The 22,579-nt window shown below is 44.0% G+C and overlaps 1 protein-coding gene across 1 annotated transcript in view; it reads right to left on the reverse strand.

Moving 5' to 3' along the window:
• The window catches only part of NELL2 (neural EGFL like 2), a 1,025,546-nt gene that overhangs the window by 455,205 nt on the left and 547,762 nt on the right, over window positions 1–22,579 (reverse strand). The window contains exon 12 of the mRNA XM_086919530.1: window positions 2,846–2,974. Within this exon, the coding sequence (XP_086775656.1) occupies window positions 2,846–2,974 (129 nt within the window). The remainder of the gene's footprint in view (window positions 1–2,845; window positions 2,975–22,579) is intronic.

The raw sequence follows: 22,579 nt of genomic DNA on the forward strand, positions 1-22,579 counted from the left end.
CTCATACAAGTACTCACACAACCAATGTTGGATGGCAAGGGTATTTTTAGGGTTTAGGGTGAGTGTGGGTTTTTGGGTGGCAGGGGTACTTATAGGGTTTAGGGTGGGTATTGGTTTAGGAGTTGAGAGTTAATAAGGTAAAATATGTATGTGTAATATATATATATATATATATATCTGTGTGTGTATAAATATATATATATATATATATATATATATATATATATATATATATATATATATATATATATATATATATATATATATATATATATATATATATATATATATATTTCAAAGAAACACCTCCGTTTTACTGGGGGCCCCCGGTCCTGCAGGGCGGACTCTCACCAGGAGCGGAGATCCTGGAATATTGCGTGCAACCACCTCAAAGAATGAGAGTCCACAGCGTCTGAAAATACAGAAGACTTTATTCGTCACCTCCTTTTAAAACGTGCTCTTTTCCTTACGCGTTTCAACGTTACTTACGTCTTGTTCACAGGTGAGCAATTAATACAGACTTAATAGTCACCTGCCTGTTTAGCCATCCTACAGGCACCATAATGCATCGGGAAAGTTCTTTAGGGGACTTGCCATTATTCAAATATTATTTTCTTGCATTATTTTCAGCATATTGTCCCAAGTCGGCGCATTCATGTCAGGGTTCCAAAAAGGAGTAATTAATGTCTGCATCTGCGCTGCTTCCGAGAGAGGCGTTCTCCTCTCACATCTCCCTTTCTCCTGCGCCCTTTGCCATGTTGCTACGGAAGTCCTGAAGAGCTGGCAAACCGGCAAGGAGCGGACCATGCCCCCTCAATTAATATTTCAAAGAAACACCTCCGTTTTACTGGGGGCCCCCGGTCCTGCAGGGCGGACTCTCACCAGGAGCGGAGATCCTGGAATATTGCGTGCAACCACCTCAAAGAATGAGAGTCCACAGCGTCTGAAAATGCAGAAGACTTTATTCGTCACCTCCTTTTAAAACGTGCTCTTTTCCTTACGCGTTTCAACGTTACTTACGTCTTGTTCACAGGTGAGCAATTAATACAGACTTAATAGTCACGTGCCTGTTTAGCCATCCTACAGGCACCATAATGCATCGGAAAAGTTCTTTAGGGGACTTGCCATTATTCAAATATTATTTTCTTGCATTATTTTCAGCATATTGTCCCAAGTCGGCGCATTCATGTCAGGGTTCCAAAAAGGAGTAATTAATGTCTGCATCTGCGCTGCTTCCGAGAGAGGCGTTCTCCTCTCACATCTCCCTTTCTCCTGCGCCCTTTGCCATGTTGCTACGGAAGTCCTGAAGAGCTGGCAAACCGGCAAGGAGCGGACCATGCCCCCTCAATTAATATTTCAAAGAAACACCTCCGTTTTACTGGGGGCCCCCGGTCCTGCAGGGCGGACTCTCACCAGGAGCGGAGATCCTGGAATATTGCGTGCAACCACCTCAAAGAATGAGAGTCCACAGCGTCTGAAAATGCAGAAGACTTTATTCGTCACCTCCTTTTAAAACGTGCTCTTTTCCTTACGCGTTTCAACGTTACTTACGTCTTGTTCACAGGTGAGCAATTAATACAGACTTAATAGTCACGTGCCTGTTTAGCCATCCTACAGGCACCATAATGCATCGGGAAAGTTCTTTAGGGGACTTGCCATTATTCAAATATTATTTTCTTGCATTATTTTCAGCATATTGTCCCAAGTCGGCGCATTCATGTCAGGGTTCCAAAAAGGAGTAATTAATGTCTGCATCTGCGCTGCTTCCGAGAGAGGCGTTCTCCTCTCACATCTCCCTTTCTCCTGCGCCCTTTGCCATGTTGCTACGGAAGTCCTGAAGAGCTGGCAAATCGGCAAGGAGCGGACCATGCCCCCTCAATTAATATTTCAAAGAAACACCTCCGTTTTACTGGGGGCCCCCGGTCCTGCAGGGCGGACTCTCACCAGGAGCGGAGATCCTGGAATATTGCGTGCAACCACCTCAACATATACACACAAGCACATATATGTATGCATGTGTATATATGTATGTATATGTTAACCCTTTATATATATATGATTTATATTTATATATAGTGTTTACACGTACCTTTAAAAAGGTTCCTACGCATATGCTTTTAACACGCATGAAAATGTAAGTATTTTTGGTTATTTAGTAAGAATGGGCAAGGGTGGCATTCCCCCTCCCTGCGGAATCTACTCCAGCCAACCCGTAATGAGGGCCTAAACTTTCAGATAACATACGGCAGCATAATCCCAAATCTGTTTGTGATCTGTACAAAACACTTTACAATTTATTTCTTACGTTTTGTTTATCACTTGAACCTAACACAACAAATGGCAAACAGTTTTCTACATGGTACAGTTTAACCTGTCTGTAAGAAACGTTACAAAATACTAAAGGAAAGCATATTACATGTGGTGATATACATATTGCCAAAGATGCTAAGCAATATACACCTGAATAGCGCTATGACGTTTGCAGGTGCTTTTATTTAAATAAGAGGGCTGCTTCAAAAATAGCTTTATGACTCATTGCAGCAGCAGCCGTCTTTGGGAAAGTATGTCATACGTTTTTGTCCTTACACAGGTGATAGCAAAGCAGTGATAACTATATTTACTACAGAGGTTTTATTATTATAACCCCAGCCTCAGTTTGACAATGCAGTACATTCAAGACATTGTATGTATTAATTGAAGTGTAAAAAAATATTTCCAGATGATTAATCTGGTTTCAATTAAATTCCTTGCCCTAATAGGCTGTTTCGTCTGACTACCGCGAAAAGGCTAATCTTTTTAATCCACGCCAGTTTATGCATCTGAACAAAACATTTTTAATAAATACCTTCACAGTAGGCACTGTCTTCCCGAAGTGCCCGGAAACCATCACGGCAGCTGCACACAGCTCTGTCTTCCAGGTTTTTGCAAACGGAATATTCCATGCAGTTATGTCCTTCAGAACAAAAATCGTGTCCTAAATGAAACATAAGGTGTGTGATTATTACAGAGGAGGGTACATGAATAAATATGTATAGTGCACAATACTCGGGCCAGTCACTTTTAAATTCTGAACTTCACCGAAGAAAGGTCATGCGATTCTAATGTTAACATGTACTAGAAGCACTGCTACCTCAGAAGTGACCTAAATTCATAGTCGTAATCTTCATTATTGACAGTAATCAGGGAATTTAATGCCCCTCTTCTTGGTCTAAGGCCTTACTCTTTGAAGCACACAACGGAATACAGGGACTTTCAGGGGCGGCCTTAGGCATGTGCAAGCTGTGCACCTGCACAGGGCCACCAAACCCGAGGGGCCGCCATGCCAATATATATCCTTAATAAATTAATCCTCTGAGGATGGATACATATTTGCGTGGCGGCCCCTGGCAGGGATTTGGCGGCCTCGGGCTCTGTTCCACTTCCAAACACCCTGACCCCACTCTTCACTGGCCTCCAAGCTCGGCCCCGTTCGGACCCCCTCTTCCGAGGCCCCCTACCTACGCTCCCTGCCCAGGGCTGCCATGAGCCTAGAGCCGCCCATGGGACTTTGGACTGGCTCATTGACCTAAACACTCTCCATACCAAATGTATCACTGCCAAACATGATTTGTGAGCTTTAAAGTGACATAGAAGGAACTCACTGTTACGCAGCTATCTGAGCTACTCCTCTACAGTGGAGTACCCAGGGCACATGGTGATTCACAGCAGTGGAGGACAGTGGGAGAATCTTCCGGGTAGCACTGAGTGATGCACCTCTGTCGAGAACCTTGTGATTAGGCCTGAGCGTGAAATCCAGCTCAGCTCATGGAGTTTGCAGAGTTTTTCCCACTCGGCGCTCTGTGTATTGTGGGGTTCTAAAAAAAGGTTTGTGCGCGTCCAAATTAATTTGGGGAGCTTGAACGAGGAAAATCTTACTCCAGACCAACTCCTGGGCGAGATTTATCTTGTGTTGAGAAACCTTCCGTTCACCTTGAGGAAGCTGCCGCTCAAGTAGAACATCTACTCGAATGGCAGAAAGAAGCAGCTCCCTCTTGCACTGTGCATGATGCCATTCGCTCGGACAAACACCTGGTGCTGAAAATCAGCACGAATGGCATGACCTAACGCGCTCCACACCTTGCAGATCTCTAAATAGTGCGGTGGAGTTTTTTGGTCACTTTGCGGAGTTTCGCGTAGCGGAACTCTGCGAACTCCGTCCAGGCCTACTCTGGGTGATGTGCCTCATCAGGGCGTTGAATCTGAGTGTTCTGCATGAAGTGACCAATAGTGAGGTACATTTCATGGGCACAGGCCTCTGTGCATGAAGTGGGAATAGGGTAATGTACAATTTGTGGGCAAAGGTTAATGACCGCCAGCTGTGGCATTTGCCACATTTCAACAGGTAATTCAGTTCCGTTTCCTCTGCATTTTAATTTATTTAATTTACCCCGTTCCTCATATATTTTCCTAGTGGATGTTTCTTTCTCAATCCAAGCATGAAGCTTGGACTTTGGAGCCATTTCCTTGACCATGGGATTCTCAGTCGAATTGTTCACTTCGATGACATAACAGGGGACAAACAACACTTGTTTTTCCACTGCCTTTACACCACCAAGGGAAGGGACTGTACATTCTTCCATCTCACCAGGGGAAAGAAAGCGGGCCAGCTACCGCCTACCATCTTCACTGTCACACATGGTGGTGATCAGGAGAATTTCTGGGCCATGATTCCCAGCTGTCAATGAAGTGGCTGATTTACAGTGCAGCTTCTAGTGGGAAGGACGATCAAAGGCACTACAGGCAGGACACCAAGTATTGCTCTCTCAGAGTGTTGCATTAAGGAAGTGTAATAAGTACAGGATAGGAGGGATGTGTGGTGTTATAACATTTATGCTGCCGAGGGGAGGGACATGCTGAATAAGATGAGTATGGGTGGAGGATCACCAGGCATTTTATTTTGGAATATTTGGGTGGAAGATATAAATGCTTAGGGCCGTGTAAGAGGGTGGCAGGATGCCAGGTATTTTGTTTCATTCATGTGTGGAATGGGAGAGATAGCCCAGGGGCAGCAAGGGTGAGTGGCAGGTTAACAAGTTTTGGTAGTTTTGCATATACATATAGGGGCAGATTTATGATAACTGGAGCATCCCCAGGGATCTGTGCCGTAAAGGTGGCGCATTGCTGGAGTTGCGTCGCAAGCGCGACGCAGCTCCAGCAAGGCTCGGGGGTGCCCCATCTTTACAATGCTGCGTCAAGACCTAAGCCTGCTTCAAGCAGGCACAGGGTTTTGACGCAGCATTGGCCTGAAAGTGACTGAGTGCAATCTTATAGATTTCACTCAGCCACTTTTGCAAGGCGCACCTGTCCCGGAACGACCACCCTGCGCCGGAACGCCCACAAGTGGCGCAGGGCTTTACAACGTGACGCATCTGCCTAGATGCGTCACGTTGTAAATGGGTCGTAGGGATGCGCCACATTTACGCCGCAGTTGCGTGACGCAAACATGGCGCATTCCCAACATAAATCTGCCCCCAAGTGTGAGACAGGGGACTGAGGCAGGCAAGGACGTATTATTTATAGCTTCACAAGACTACTTAATCACCTTGCTGCTGATCTGGACATATATAGCATAAAATTTCGTGGGTAAATCATGGCATGTTTTCCGTCTCGTGCTTCTGTGTAATATAGGCAACTCGAACTGCGCTGTTTAATGTCATTTAAAACCCTTTCGTGTAAAACATATCCATCCCTGGAGCATGATGCTGGGTCTGGTGGCTTAATGGGCTATTTCGGCCACTGTCAGGGCCTATGTTTGACCTCATGGTCACGGGTTCAAATCCAGAGGGGTCCCCTTAGCCTTTCATCCTTCTTAGGTCTATAACATGAGTACCGTTGGGTAACAAAAAACATCTGTTATCCAGCGCCAAGATAGGCGAACATGCACTTAAAAATACTTATGTTATGATCCCGACAACTGCAAATCTAGAAATTCCAGTTACTTACAGCCCATATTAGATATTGCCCCCATTAGGCCTTGACAAAAAATAAATGTAGCTTTTCAGCATTTGTTGACAGACCACTAAAAATCATTTTTGTAGTACCTCTTTCGCCAACTGATATTTATTTCACAGTATACATCTTTTGATGATCTGGTTGTAACACTGTCTACATTTTAATAGTATTCATTAGATTGCAAAACGTGGCAGGCTTGTAGTAAAGTAATGCTACTGTTTATTGAGAGCAATAAAGCGTCTCAAAACTGAACCTCTTATATAGGTCTGCATTGCTTTATAATAAGAACTAACAGCCTGATTCATGAAAACCGAATTCTGCGAATTCTAAATAGCGATTAATACCGAATCGCAATTTAGAATTCGCAGAACGGCATTCATCAAATTCTGCGATAAAATAAAGCGAATCGCAAGCGGCCGCAAAAGGTGATAATAGCGATTTTTCAAAATCGCAGAAAAATCGCAAATTCCATCCAAAACCGTGTAGGAATAGCGATCTCGCAATTTGCGAGATCGCAAAATGCGATCTCGCAAATAGCGAGATCGCAAAAACGGGAAGTCGCATTTCGAGCCCAGTGATGACATCACAACTAGGAAGCAGGCAGTTCCCACCCCCATTCAGAACACTGAGGCAGAGATCGAAGATGCATCACACAGAGCACCTCTCAGAAGACCTCCAGACTTTGAAAACTTTCACATTTGAGACTGCAGCAATGGCAGAGGATGCAGCAGCAGGGCCCAGTGACACCGGGCGCAAGCGCAAGCTAAAATTTTCCGAGCAGGAGCATGAGCACCTAATAGATGGAGTGTGTGAAACCCACACCAAACTATTCAGCAAGGACTCCAGGAGGGTGCCAGAGGCGGAGAAAAGCCGACTGTGGCTGGGGATCGGCGCCAGAGTCAACGCTGTGGGGGTGACACACAGGTCCATAGACGACCTAAAAAAGAGGTGGTACGACCTCCGAGGTTGTGCCAAGGAGAGGGTGGCAGAAAGGCTGGGCGAGAGCCAGGCAACTGGAGGTGGAGAACCAACAGTCCCTCCCAACACCCCCATGGAGGATCGTGTGGAGGACACACTGCAGTGTGAGGCATGCATAGGGGTCATCCCTCTGGACTCATCCCGACCCACCCTAGACAGCCAAGGTAAGTGGCATGCGACTGCGACCCTGTCCCCTAACAATGGCCATGACCCTATATCCTCCCATAATCAACCCCAGTCATGCAACCCATGCACATGAGGATATGCCCAAATGCATTGTGGGACATGTAGTCTGCCCACAATGTACAAAAACTCCAATGCAGCCAGACATGTCCCAAAGTACGCAATGCCACAGCCAGTCAGGGAATGTCAGCCAGCATGCATGTAGCAACTGCACATGTGAAAGATACATGCAATTAATCTACGTCCACTTTCCATCACAGGTGGCGCAGACAACAACAGCAGCGACAGCGATAGGCTGCAGATCGACAAGGCAGCAGAGGAAGCAGAGGAGGTGCTAACAGCCACACAACCTGCTCCATCAGGCGCTACTCCATTGCCTGCTCCTAGACCACCACCATCAGTGCCAGCTCCATCAGGCGCTGCTCCATTGCCTGCTGCTAGACCACCACCATCAGCGCCAGCTCCATCAGGCGATGCTCCATTGCCTGCTGCTAGACCACCACCATCAGCGCCAGCTCCATCAGGCGCTGCACCATTGCCAGCTGCAACACCACCACCAGCGGCACCCTCAACATCAGGTGCTGCTAGACCGGCGACACTGCGCACACCCACTGTGGCCAGCCAGCACAGCAGGTATGGCAGGGAGCGGCAGCAGACCATAGCACGCAGTGGCAGGAGGGGAATGGCTGTGCGTGTGCCAGGGCTCAGCATTGAGCGCTGCATGCTGCGCATCCATCAATTGCAGGCACGCCGCCAAGGTGCAATCCAACTCCAGCTACACAACATTGGCAGAAATGTAGCAAATGTGTCGGATAGAATAGAGCAGATGACAACTGCCATGGAGGCAAACACAGTGGCCATCATCTCGCAGCGCAACATCGCCCGCCGCCGCCACCGCCAGATACTAACGCGCCTATCTGCCTACACGCGCTCCAACTACGTCATTGGTAATGCCACCTCCCAGCTGTCACGTCGGTCCCTGGCAATGCAGCAGCAGATGGTGCAATGCTGCGAGGATGTGGCGCGTGTACTGGAGCAGGTGACCAGTGCTGTACTGGCACTACATCCAACTTGCCCAGCCAATGGTGGTGGGGACGACACTAGTGAGGGGACCTCGAGTGTCAGCAGCCTGTCTGCCTCACAGGTCAGTGTCCTACGCCGCAGCAGCAGGCCCACTGCGGCTTCACGTGCCCTCCCTGAGGATGAGCCTGAGAGGCGATTGGGTGCCGCGCGCCAGAGGTGCACTTGACATTACAATCCGTTGGCAGGGACATGCTGATGACAGAAGCATGTCGTGTTTATGACTTTGAGCAGTATGGCGCAATACTACTCACATGTAAATAATTTCGAAATGTCATTATTATTGTGCCTTCAACAATAATATTTATTCAAGCATCGTACATCGGCCTCCTGTCATTATTTCCATTGCCATGCATTTGTGAATTGTTGGGTGAGGGGAGTGGGTGCACTAGAAACAGTTCATTGTGATGTGGTTGCGCCGTCCGTGTCCTTCAGCAGGATGTTCCCCGCGAGCATGACGCACATGTGCAGGTGGCGTGTCGTCCCCTTCCGACTCACTGCCAGAGATCTCTACAGGTATCCGGCGCTTGGTAGCAATGTTGTGTAGTATTGCACACACAGCCACAATGCGGCAGCACACATCAGGACTGTAGTACATGGCCCCACCAGTCTTGTGCAGTATGCAGAATCTGCTCTTCAGTAGCCCAAATATCCTCTCAATGCAATTCCTTGTGCGTATGTGTGCTACATTGTAACGCCGTTGCTGTGGTGTAGCAGGGTTGAGGTATGGGGTGAGGAGGTATTCACGGAGGGCGTAGCCACTGTCACCTGAATGAGAGGAGCAGAGGGTCAGTGCCTGTGCAGCGCAGCTACTTCATCACAGTGTAACATTGTGGGCCAAGTGTACTTACCAAGTAGGTGTCCTTCACCAAAGTCTCCCCTGGCCAGTCGTGTGTGGAGGCCGCAGTGCCGGAATATGAAGGAGTCATGGGTGCTCCCCGGGTACTGTGATGTATGTCTTAGCATTGCACACCATCTGGATGTTGAGGGAGTGGTAGGACTTGCGGTTGTGGTACATGTACTCCATTTCACCTGGTGGGCAGATGTGGATGTGGGTACAGTCAATGCATCCTATCACATGTGGGAATTGCGCAACATTGTAGAATTTATGCTTGGTCTCATCCAAGTCCTGTTGGCAGGTGGGAAATTTGATGTGGTGGTGTAGCTGAGTCAGCATTGCATCTAGGAAACTCCTTAGGCAGCGGGACATGGTGGGCTGGGATATCCCCCCAGCAGCGGCAACTATCCCCTGGAAGCTCCCGGAGGCCAGAAGGTGCAGGCTGCACAATACCTGGACATGTGTGGGCACGGCATTGGTCCGCCTTGTTGGGTGCTGCATCAGGGGGTCAAGGTCCTGAATTAGCTTGATGATCATTGGCCCATTCAGGCCGTACTTTGCATATATTTGCTCTCTGGTTTGGCCCAGCAGGGTGACCCCCTGGCGGAATATCCTCTCCTGGATCCTACGTCTGATCCGTGCTGCTCGCTGTAGCCTTCGCCACCTGACCACCATGTAGAGTCCCGGCATTGTGAGACTCCTAATGCTGCTGCTGCATCTCCTTAAGTGTGTTTGGTCAGGCCAGCACCTGTTACTGATTGGGAAACGGTTTTTCAAAAAAAAATTTGCTTAGCTTTGATGGTTACCACCTGCTTTGGGTTGTACTTAACCCCTTTACTGCTAAGGCTATTTTCCTTCTTTTATGTAATTTCCATTGAAATCAATGGAAAGTCCATGACGAGTTACCCTTGTCATTAGCGGCGAAGAGGTTAAATTGCGCCTCGCAAAAAGCGATTTACAGGTTTTTCGCTAATTGCGATTTTTCTTGAATAGCGATTGCGATTGTATTGCGATTTCGCAATTTTATTCACAGAATCTGTGGATTCTCGCTATTTCAGAATCGCTATTGGGCTACTGCCGGAATTCTGCAATTTATTTTGCGATTTCGCTATTCTGTGTTTGCGAATTCGCTTTTTTAATCAAGAATACCGTTTTAGGCAATTGCGCTCGCAATAGCTTTTTCGCAGCTATTGCGATCGCAATTTTGCTTCATGAATCTGGCTGTAACTTTTTAAATAATGATCCTGCCAATTCTAAATACTGTACATAACAAGTACTGTCAATATCATGTTTATTGGTACACAATTTACCAACCTCAGAAGGATGGTTGTCTCAGTCAGCATTGTCAAAATTCAACTCGTGATATTCAGATCTCCACATATTTTTTTTGCAGAAGTTTAATTTCCTTAGCTCTCATACCAGCATTTATTTAGTCATATATGTCCTTTAGCAAATCTAAAAAGTTAAATGATTCAATTTCCTAAAACTTTAAGTTCAATTCAAAATGATAATATTTTAAGATTGGTCATTGAACTTGAGAGAGGGTACACATTTGAGAAAATATGACTTACCTGAAAAGCACACTTATTTGCTGAATACCTTTTTTTCAATATATAGCTGAGAGGAGAACTGCAAGTTTTGACTTACTGATTCCCTTTTACCCACCAAAAATGATTAAGCTTTAACACACGGCAAAGTATAGATGTTATGTGGTCATATATTCCTAATCTGTCTGTCTATGCTGATGCTACATTTATATTTTTATTACGAAAGTCACTATGATAAATACAACTTCAAAAATATGCAATACGTTAATATTCTGAGGCAATCTGAATTTGCATTTAAATAAATTAAGACATGATTGATAGACAAAAGATATAAACTTGGAATCATAAATCACTATTGACAAATTGTTAGGATCTAAAGGTATTATTAATGCAACAGTATAATAAATGTGGTGCACTGCCATGGTCTATGCCGCAGTGCACTTCAAATAGTGTGCCAGGCATGGACTCGAACAGTGAAACATATTATACTGAATGCACTACATCCACCTCGGGAGCTAACTTGCAGTTAACTGTGAAGGTGCATTAGTGAAGGACAGACCAACTGTTTGAAACCACTAGTCAACCTTTCACTGTGTAGGTGGTAACCTTTCTGTATTTCTAAAAGGGACAGTGGTGCCACTGCACCCATCTGCAGTGTGATATCAGGGGGGGTCCATGGGACCCACTTTCCCTTTTCCAAAGGGTGCCCTCAGGGGGGCATGCTGACTATAGAACACCTCTATGTGGTGCAAAGTAAGTGAGTCTCTTTTTGACTTCTTTGCATCTATCTGTAACATGGCATGGGCACAGATGCAAAATGTTTGACTATTGCATTTGGCCATGCCTCCATGAAAATGAGACAGTCATGGTCAAATTGGCACAAAATGTGCATTCACGCAGCTCGTATTAAAAAGGGGCTGCATAACCGTTTCATAAAGGAAAAGTGCTCCCGGGTGTAAGAAGTGGTAGAACTTATAGTAATACAACCCTGGAACCTTGTTCTTGATTGTGTAGGTTGAAGGCTATATACACTTCACAACTGGTGAACATGCAGTGCTGGTGCATTTCACAAGTCGCCGCTGGTTGTATTATTTTGCCTAAGATTTAATTTGTAACGATGCAATGGCATATTGCGAAGGCAGTGGAGATGCCACAAGCAACTGAGCTACACATATTGATAAAACATTAATATATTCTTTAAAGAGTGCTCAAAATAGAAAGAAAATTACTAATGTGGCATTTTGTCCCTGAGGAATGTGGAAATTAAATTGATAATAAAGGAGGTATTGGCTATGTTTTTACATTGTGGGTGTATTATGCACTATCATTATTAATTATGTTTTTGCATATATTTAATTTTGCATACATTTCTGTTGCATTTGTAGAGGCCCACAGCTAAAAAATGAAGCTTGACATGACAGACAGAGAATTGACAAAATGTGTGTCAAGACAACAAAGGGATGAGTAAGGCTTACGACTGAAGGTAACGCGGTCGCGGCGGATGACTGCCACGGAGAACCACGCCTCCAGGTAGTCACAGGTGACTCACGGTCCTGCCCCTAGGAATGGCCGAGCGTACCTGATGGCGTTTCTTGCTGATGGTGTCTTTCCTCTGAAGTGCTCTGGCTGCTCCGAGAAGTTTTCAGGCGGCGTGTCCTCCCGGTTTTTTGTTTGAAGGCATACGGGCATGCTTTGTTGGTGCCGGGGCTCCGCACAGCGGCTCTTGTAGAGCGGAGACGGCTGAGAGCGTCCTTTCCTTGGTCTCCGGGCCGGTCCCGCGCTAAGGAGATCGGACACAGCTGGCGGTGCAGGTCCAGTAGAGGAAAAACATTTCGGCATTTGGGACTCTCTCAGAAATTCTCCAGGCAAAATTGGAGCTATCGGAGCACAGTGTCGGTGAGGTGGCGCCCGGTGCCTGAAAAGAGGATTTGGAGGAGGCAGAGGTGAGGAGGCAGCGGTAGACTTTTAAATCAGTGGGTGAAAGACAGGCATTTCAGCCTTCCACAGCCAGGATTGGGAGGCCGGAGTTTGAGGCGGAGGTAGTGGGGTTAGTGGAGGCTAAGTGTTGGTTTGGGGGAAATAACGGACAGAGATCAAGGCGGAGGGGCAAGTTGGTCAGTGGCCTCACAATCAAGTAGACCAAGTAATATTAGGTCCTAATAAGCCATTTATAGGCAGGAGACTCCAGAGATGGGGAAGCTGCAGATCACTCGCCTTGCAAAGGCTAAGGCGTGGCGGCTCTTAGCAAAAGGGGCAAGAGAGACTAAGAAAGCAGCCCGCTTAGCTGGACCAGAAAGTACCCCCCCACCTCATATTATGGACTCTACAGTTGAGAGCTCCGAGGGAGAAGTGGAGAATAAGAGCCCAGATGCAACCACCCCGCAGTCTGTACTCCTGGAGGAGAATCTCAGTAAAGGTTCGAGTAAAGTCCCAATCTCTATAAAATATCCAGAGGTTAAGCAATTCCCACTGTTTTTTAAAAAACCTACTCCGCAAGCTTCCCCGTCTAGTTCTAACTTGGCTACTCAGATCTCTAAGAGCACTCTGAAAGATAAAGAAAATGGTGGTGCGGAAGTGAGACAAGAGAGCCTGTGCTCAAGCCCAAAGGGGGTAACAGACAATTCAGATTGTGTTATCCACGCTGTTTCTCCCAATCCATTGGCCTCTCGCAATCCAAACAAAGAGACTGTCGGCATTCCTGTTAATCAGAGTGAGGGGCTTGGGGCCAGTTTGTCGAACTTAGGGCATGGGCAACTTAGTGAGCAACAGACTGAAACTAGGAAGAATCTTGGGTCTGCTCCTACAAATTTAAACCAGCCACTGTCACACCAGCAAGAGGGTGCAGCAGTAAAGGAATTGAGAACTCCCCTGTCTGCCATGCCTCTGTCTTCACCTTTGCCTTTGTCTACCCTTAATGCCAATACTGACAACACTGATTTCAATATATTATTGGACTCTACAGGAGATTTTCAAATGAGTGTTAAGGATATGCCCAGCTTGATTCTAGATGAGGTACGGGATTTGAAAAGGACCCAGTAAGCTGAATTGGCCTCCCTTAGCCTACGGTTGAGAAACTGGAAAACACAATGGGGAGCTTCCCTATTAAGCTTCAAGAGGCTGAGGAGCGAATCTCTGCCTTAGAGGACCAATTGTCGATTGTAATGAGAGAGGTCAAAATCACCACTGAAAGCAAGCGGGCACTGGAAGGCAAAATGGAAGACTTGGAGAATCATTCTCGAAGATCAAATCTCCGCTTAGTTGGGGTACCCGAGGGTCTGGAAGGGTCTCAAACCCTGAGCTGGGTGAATACCTTCATAAAACAGAGGGTCATTCTGGACTTTCAAGGAGACCTCACGATTACAAGAGCCCACCGTGTTCCAGCTCAACCCTTCCCTAATTCGACTCTTCCGCGGACGATTTTGATCAACTTCGCAGATTTCCGTATAAAAAAGGCACTTTTAACAAAAGCTGTCCAACAAAGGCATTTTCCAGTTAATGAGACTTGTACATGTCGAATCTTCTTGGATATGTCTGCTTCTGCGGCTTGCCGCAGGAAAGAATTTGTTAAACTGCTGCAATTATTCAAGGCGAGGGGGGTGCAAGCGTCAATCGTGCAACAATCTAAGTTGAGAGTCTTGGTGAAGGGGAAGTTTTTTATGTTTACAGAGGTAACCGAGGCACAGGGGCTTCTGGATGAGATTTCTCTGAACACTAAACGCTAGAATAGTTACGCACCAGGTCATACTTTTACTCAGCTTGTTTAAAATTTCAGGGATGGCAGTAAAAGGGATATGGTCCCCCGCTCTAGAGAGGTATGAAATTGATATGGTTGTTTAGATATTAGGTCGGGAAGACTGAATAGTAGTTTGAATTATTAGATCAGGATGTTGAGTATCAAGGGTAGCAGGTGGCCTACATTTCTGGGGGGGACTAGAGGTGAGATCACCAGGGTGTAACAACATGACACCCAAATGGAGTGGGGGGTGGGGAAAGTGGAAGGTGTTGTGAAGGGTTGGAAGACCACTTTTCTGGACGGGGAGTGTGCTAAAAGGGGTGGGAAGGGGAGGGAGTTTTTTGCAAAAGGGAAAAAATAAAGCTGATTGTTAATATTCTATTGCTTTTTTCATTTGTGTCGTTAGGAGAGTCACTAGTGTCTATATATGGCTAATTAGTCAATTTTGAAAATTATATCTTTTATTGTTAATGGGCTCAATAACATAAGAAAGTTGCGTGCAACTGAAGCATGGTTAAAAACGGAAAATCCAGGGGTAATTCTTTTGCAAGAAACCCATATCTCGACCACAAAAATGTCTGAATTTTCCATGTTTAGAACTTGGACAGCCTATAGGGGGTTTTAATCGTCTTCAGCCTCCATTCGAGGGACCGCTATATTTATAAATAAGAGCCTACAAGCGGAATATATTGATTCCGGCTAGGATCCATCGCGGAGGTGGTGTTGGGCCTCTTATTCGTTTAGATTAAAAGCATGTCCTCTCACATTTGTCAGCTTTTATGCACCGGTTGAGGATAATCTGAAAGCCTATGAGGAACTTTTTTTAGCAGTGGCTAAAATCCCGGGAGATCTAATTATAGGAGGGGATTTTAATATTTTGATGAATCCTCAGATAGATTCCACTGTACATGGGAAGAGGCAAGCAAAGCCAAGATCCCTTAAAATCTTGAAGAACTATGAAGCTTTATTAAATATACAAGATCCATGGCGATTAGCATTTCCTACTCAAGGGAAATATACGTGTGGATCTGGTCGGTTCTGTTCTTCCTCTTGTATTGATTTTTTTTGGTCTCTCAGGGGTTAGATTTTTTTCAACAAAATTTTTTCGTTAATGCATTCTCGGATCATGCTATGTTGACACTAGAAATCCATCTGGGGAGAGACCAATGGTCACCAAAACGCTGGGTCTTTAATAAATTATATCTAACAGATAAGGAGTGGGTCAAGTCTATGGACGCTGAGATTAGACAATTCTTAATCCAGAACACTCTGTCTGGTCCCCCTCATATCGTTTGGGACTCTCTTAAAGCGTATATACGGGGGCTAATAATAGGTAGCGATGCGGCCATATCAAAGAAAGCTATATCAGAGAAGTTATAACTTGAAGACAAGATTCATGCCCTTAACAAGATATTTTTAAGGGATCCCTCTGTCACTAGTAAAAAACATCTGGAACAGGCCAAACGTGAGCTTTGCTCCATGTACAACACTCAGAGTGAGATATTTTTTCAACGCTTTCAACAGAAGGTGTATGAAGAAAGTATTTTCACTGGTAGGCTGCTGGCATGACAACCTAAAGAGCAAGCTGCCGCAAGTCAAATTAAGGCATTGAAATGCCCTTTGACAGCAGTTTCTACGGAGGATCCAGGGAAAATTGGGGCGATTATGATGTCCCATTACGAGTCTATTTACAGCATACTCCAAATGGTTGATGACCAACTACTTACAAATTTCCTTCGAGAGAATCCATTTCCAACTTTGTCAGAAATCGATAAAGAATTTATGGCAAGTACTTTTTCATTGACAGACTTGGAGGAAGTTGTAAAGAGTTTGGCAAATGGTAAGGCCTGTGGTCCAGACGGACTACCCACAGAATTTTAAAAGGTTTTTTTTGATGCATTGGCAGAATTTCTTTTAGCCTTGATTAATTCTTTATTAGAGGGAGGGCTAGTCCCAGAATCTTTTAGGCAGTGGAATATTGTCAGTTTTTCAAAGAAAGGCAAGGATAAGATCGACCCTAATTCATACCGCCCTATTACGCTGCTGAAATCGGATTATAAGATTGTCACCAAATTGTTAGCTCTCAGGTTTAATAGATACGCACCACAGTTGATTCACACCGACCAAAACGGGTTTTTGGCTGGTAGACAATTGGCCACAAATACTCATTTTCTTGTAGAAGCTATGGACTATTTTGAGGTTCAGAAGCTCCCGGCACTTGTGCTATTATTAGACGGGGAGAAAGCCTTCGACCTGGCGGTTTGGGAGACATTATTCCAGATTCTACATTCTTTTAATATCCCACAGTCATTGGTTCTTTTAATTCAGAGCTTGTACAAGAATGCGGTGGCTAATGTTATCATTAATTCCGAAGTGGTAGGTTTGATAAAGATCAAGCGAGGCACAAGGCAAGGGTGTCCCTTGTCACCCATGTTACTTGCTTTTTTTATTGAACCCCTTGCAATAGCCGTTCGGAACTGTGCTGATATCCACCCTCCGATTCCAGCAATGCCTAAGCTAAAACTCTACGCAGATGACATCATGCTTTTAATTAAGCCAACCGTAGAGGTACAAACTAAGGTCTTCAAAATGTTTGAGGACTTTGAAGCTTTAGGGGGATATCGAATAAACAGAGCCAAGACAGAAGTGATACAATGTGGGAGGGCAGTTACGAATTTGCACCCTGATATTCAGTGTTCTCTTAATTCCAACCCAAAGAGATACTTGGGGATATTTTTCTCCAATTTAATAGATGATTTATATAAATTGAACTTTGTCCCTCTAATAAAGAAGGTTGAAGGGCTGTTCTCCCGATGGAACCTGCTCCCTTTGTCCATAATGGGACGTGTGGCTTTAATTAAAATGTCCATTTTAACCATTATTTAATTTTCTTTTTGCTTCAATTCCGTGCACTTTAACAGGTTCTTTCTTTTCTAAGGTCGAGTCAATGTTTACAGCCTTTATCTGGGAAAAAAAAAACACGCCTAGCACTTAGCACTTTATATGAAGATTCAGTCCAGGGTGGCCTAGCACTCCCCAATCTTAAAGGTTATTATGATGCATACTTTGCACAATATCTATCCAGGTTTAAGCCCCCTCCGCAAGTACATTTTTTTTGTAACATTTTTATGAATTTTATGTGTAATGAGAGCCAAATTCATTCTCCTCCGTTAATGGTCAGATCACCAAAGTTGGTTCGATATAAGAGTTTGCAATGGTTTCTTAAACGACGCCAGTTTTAAAAGAAAAAATATTCAATTCCAGTGATCAACTCAGCATCCTTATTAGAAGAAACCCTCCCCAGTATAGGGGTTAGACAACCCACACACCCATGGCATCAAAATGGGCGGCAGCGGGGTATGTTAAAATCTCAGATTTTGTAAGGAATGGTAACTGGGTGTCCGTAGAAGAAATACGTCAATTATTGGTTAATGATTTTAATCTGATAAATTCCTACGGCACTCTATATAAATACTTTGCGGATATAAATGTTACCTCCCTCATGGCCCCAAATCAGCTGGTGGAGGATCTTCTAGTTAGAGCATCAGATAGGAAGCCATGTGCCTGGAAGAAATATTTAACCTCTCTAAGGGGGACAGATCTTGAAATCAAAGCCATAAGGAAATGGTCGGAGCATGAGAACTGTGAAATCTCTCCCCATATTTGGTCCACCATCAATAGACTAAATTTTAGCTCGTTAAGAGGGGCAAATTGGCGTAGAATGCTATTTTTTAGTAAATGGCTGTTGTATCGAACCCCTGCCGCAGTTGCAAAAATTTACCCCCATCAGTCCTCTCAATGCTTTCGTTGCTTGAATTATCCATCTGCCAACTGGTCACATATTATGCTATGTTGGCCAAAAATTAATGTTTATTGGGTAGAGGTGTTTCTTTATTTGGATAAAGAATCTAATATACAGCTGGAAGTAAACAATAGATTCATTTCATTTGGCTTTGATCCAGATCTCCCTTTTTCAGATTCTGTGACGTGAAGTAGTGTGGCTCACTGGTTAGAGGCGGCAGACCCGAGAGCAGAGGACGGCCTGGGACCAGGGTTCGATTCCCGGCGCGGCAGGTTTCTGGACCAGGGTCAGCGGACTCGATAATTCTCTCGCCTCGGTGCCCACTCTGATCAGCGATCACACTCGGCAACTCTGGGCATTAGCTTGCCTCATCTTCACTAACGGCCCCACCAGACCGCCGGGGATGCCTGGTCTCACCCTGGAGATACCCATTAAGGGACCATCTCTCAGGGAAGCCAGGAAGGGTTTCGCAGCGGTCGAAGCGCCTTGGGACCCTACGGGTAAGTAGTGCGCTATATAAATGCCAATACATTTACATTTACATACATTTACATTTCTATATATAGCCATGGAAGTCGCAAGGTCACTGATATTACAAAAATGGCGTTCCGACTCAATTCCGTTAGCCTTGGAGTGGGGTCAGAAGATGAGAAGGGTGAAAAAAAGTGAATACACCTATGCCGCAAGAATTGGGGGACTTAGGAAATTTGATAAAGTATGGGGAAATAATTTTGATTAATAGCAGAGGAGATGTTTGAATATGTTGCTATATTGCGGTGGGTGGAAGGAGATTTTAGATCATCCGGTCATTGGATCAGAGTATGGTGTCAATGTTTAAAGAGGGGGGTTTTAAATGTGGTGTATTACATGTTGCTTCTGGCTAAATCTTGTGTATGGAATGTTAAATGGGTCTGGGATGTGGGGAGTATTGATAGTGACTGTGCTTTTGATGTATATTCTTAAAATAGATTTTTATCTCTGTTTTTTGTATGATACGATAATGCAATATGTGAATATTTATGTTTGACAAACTCCAGCTTCAACAAAAAAAAAAAAATGAAAATAAAAAATAAAATAAAAAAAAAGACAACAAAGGGATTTGTCACTCTGACCACACTCCGATTTCAGTTCTTAGGACTCATCTGTCACAGATGTATTGTTTCCAAAACATAACATATACTTAGAGTATGCTTTGTGTCAGCCCCTTGCTCCTGAGCGGTTCAATGTCACAGTAGTTTGACTGGATGAGTTATATTCTTCCACCGATGACCTGAGGGGACTATTTTTGCTTTGCCTTTCAGCACTCTATGGGAGTGCGTGTCTTTCCTTCACCTCCCTCCTGCTTATTTCTACTAATACTATGTCCCATGCACTCTCGATTTATAGCAAAGTCTATAAGCTGCACAGTGTTACCAGAATGCTTGCTTCATTTTTTGCACTGCTGCACACTTTCTTTTTTGTTTTTAACTTTATTGATATAAAACTGTAAATTAAAAATTTGAAAATGGTCGCCAATGGGTCAATACATATATACATATCGTGGCCATCTTGGAGTGGCTTTTATTTAATAGAAAACCCATTCTGAGAAGCTGGCCATGCATCATGACAAATTTTTTTGTACACGTTGTGACACATTGTTGCCACTTTTAGCATTAATGTCCATGAAAAATGTGCTGGTAACCCAATAGCTCTGCTTTTTATATCTAAAATATATTACCTTTCCTAATGCTTATTGTTTTTGCCTGAGCAATTGAAAAACTCCATGCCACAGATTACACAAAAACATGTATTTTCCTGGATTTCGGAATGTGACTGTTCAATGGCCAGGTGAAGTTGTTTGCTTTCCGATTCCTAATTCCAATTTATCGAATTATGTGTTATGTTCATGGCCCACCAATAGCAACATTCATATAAAAAACCACTGGCAAAGCCAGTTAATCTGGCTTTAATAAGCTATACACACAGACAGCATATATTTATATGTGCTTTGTTCATTACTTTTGTGGTAATGGTGGTGGTAATAATAACGGTTGAAATGGTGGTGGAAGCGGTGTGGCTAGTGGCAAAATGTGGTTGTAATTGTTATGGAGTTAATGGTGATGGTGATAATGGTATTGGTAAGGGTGGAGCTGATGGTTGCAGTGATAATGTTTGTAGTAATGGTGGAAATAGCGCTGATAATTTTCATGCCGACTATATTAGTTTTGGTGGTAGGAATATTTTTATTGCAGTGTTAATGGTGTAGCTAGTGGTGTTGATAATGATACTTATGATTGTGTTGGTAGTGGTAATGGTTGTAGGTTGAATGGTAGTGGTGGTAATGTTGGTAGTAGTGGTGTGGTAGTAATAGTATCATTGATATTAAATGTGGTTGCTGCAGTAATGGTGATTATGGTGATAATTGGGGCAGTGGTTCTGATCATGGTGATGGTGAACATTGTTTGCAGTGGTGGTGAATAGCCTGCTAATGGTGCTGGTGGAAATGGTAGCAAGTAGCGGTAAGGGTGGTAGTGGTAGTGTTGATTATGGTGTGGTAGTGGTAATGGTGCTGGTAGAAATGGTACTGATGCTAAGGAAGTATTTATATTATGTTAATATTTTTGTGAAGCACATGTTTACCAAAGTTTCTTGGCACTGTTGGGAATATAACACTTACATTAAGAGCTAAAACTAAGCAAATGTAAATGCGCTGGTCAAAAAGAAAGCTTCAATGTCTTTCCAAAGGTGAGCAAAAATTTGATAGAGCAAAGATGCACTGGCAGTTTTATTCCATTCTCATGTAGCAGCTACTGAGAGGGCTCTGCCACCAAACTTTACCATTCTTGAAATATCCCAAATAAACTTACCTGTCACCAGTGAATGATGAAGGTTACATTTGAAGGACCCTACGTTGGTGGCAGTTTTGCGAATGGCCTGATAGAAAATTATAAAAGGTTTATAGAAGACTATTCTTTTGATGGAAAGCCAAGTGAGGAGTTCCAAATGGGTGACATGTGGTTGCAATGATGAGAACCGAAAATAAATTATGCCGCTTTATTCTGCACTAGTTAGATCTGTCTAATTAGTGTACATAGAGACCCAGATAGCAAGAGTTCCCATAAAGAGGTGAGATTGTACAAGATGACTGGTAATTGTTGTCGATGTACAGCAAAATATTATTCTTTAGTTATAGTTATTGGAAACAAGCATTAGTCCGTTTGGAAATCTGGTGTTCAAGGAAAAAATTACAATCCATGTAGATACCTAGATTAAGTCCCTATCACCTCTGGCAAACTAGTAGGGTTTAATTATTGGTATCATTATGTCAGATCTGGTGGGGCTGTGGACTAAAGTGTCCACTGTAGGGGCCTGTGTTTGTCCTTATGGTTACAGGTTCAAATCCTTTTGGGTCCACTCAACCATTCATCCTTCTGCGATTGATAAAATTAGTTGGATGACAGTAAAAATCTGTTAAGTAGTATGATACCTGTGGGTGAATGTGTGCTGTTTGATGAAACGCAGCTAGGTGTTTACAGGATTGCACTTTAGAAAATGGACAGCCATCCAGTGGTATACTGAGGGTTGACTACAGAAAAGGACTTTTTAAACTGAGGATGAACTTTGTTGAGTGATTTTATGTAAAAGAGAGTTTCAATATCAGCTGCACATCATCTACCTACATATAAAAGTAAACTCCAGCTGAGAAAAGGAGTTAGGCTAAAGTTGATATAGTGACGATAAACAAAAATGGTGAAAGAATTGAGCCCCGTGTAACCCTACAGCATATGGATTTTGCATCAGACATAAATGAAGGAAACAAATAGTCTTGGTCTGATTGCTTACACAAGAACGGATCCATTTGACAGCTGTAAGAAATTGGGTTACTGGTTGAGAGGGGTTACAACACAATCCCTGAAGGGGGAAGACACAAACAACCCCAAATTAACCTTCGCTCCACCTTCTGGTAGCTTGGCTCAGAGCAGTCAGGCTTAACTTAAATGAGGCAATATGTACAGTAACAAAGTGAAAACACACCACAAAAAAGATCTTAAACTAGATTATAAAAATAGAGTAACTTTTAATAAATAAAACAAAATCAAAATGACAAAGATCCAGTCAGTAGAACCTGAGATATGCACATTTAAAGATTTCGGTGAAAATAGTGCCAAAAAGCAATCAGTGCCAACTGTGGATCTCTGGTTGCACTGGACTGGGACAAAGTCACAAGTTTAGGCCAACCACAATGTGTAGGCCGGCAATGGGGACTCAAATAGGCCTGCTGAACAAGAGTTCCCTAATTCTTGATTGCAGAGCTTTGCGAGGTCCCGTGTCAAGAAAGCATCACGTAGCTGCAGTGATGCGTCTGTTACTGGGAGCTACGAGGCAGTGATGGGAGGTCCAGCATCATTGTCAAGGATCCCATTGATGAGCACTTGCAATGAGAAGTC

Source organism: Lissotriton vulgaris, chromosome 1_1, assembly GCF_964263255.1.
Source record: "Lissotriton vulgaris chromosome 1_1, aLisVul1.2, whole genome shotgun sequence".
NCBI lineage: Eukaryota > Metazoa > Chordata > Amphibia > Caudata > Salamandridae > Lissotriton > Lissotriton vulgaris.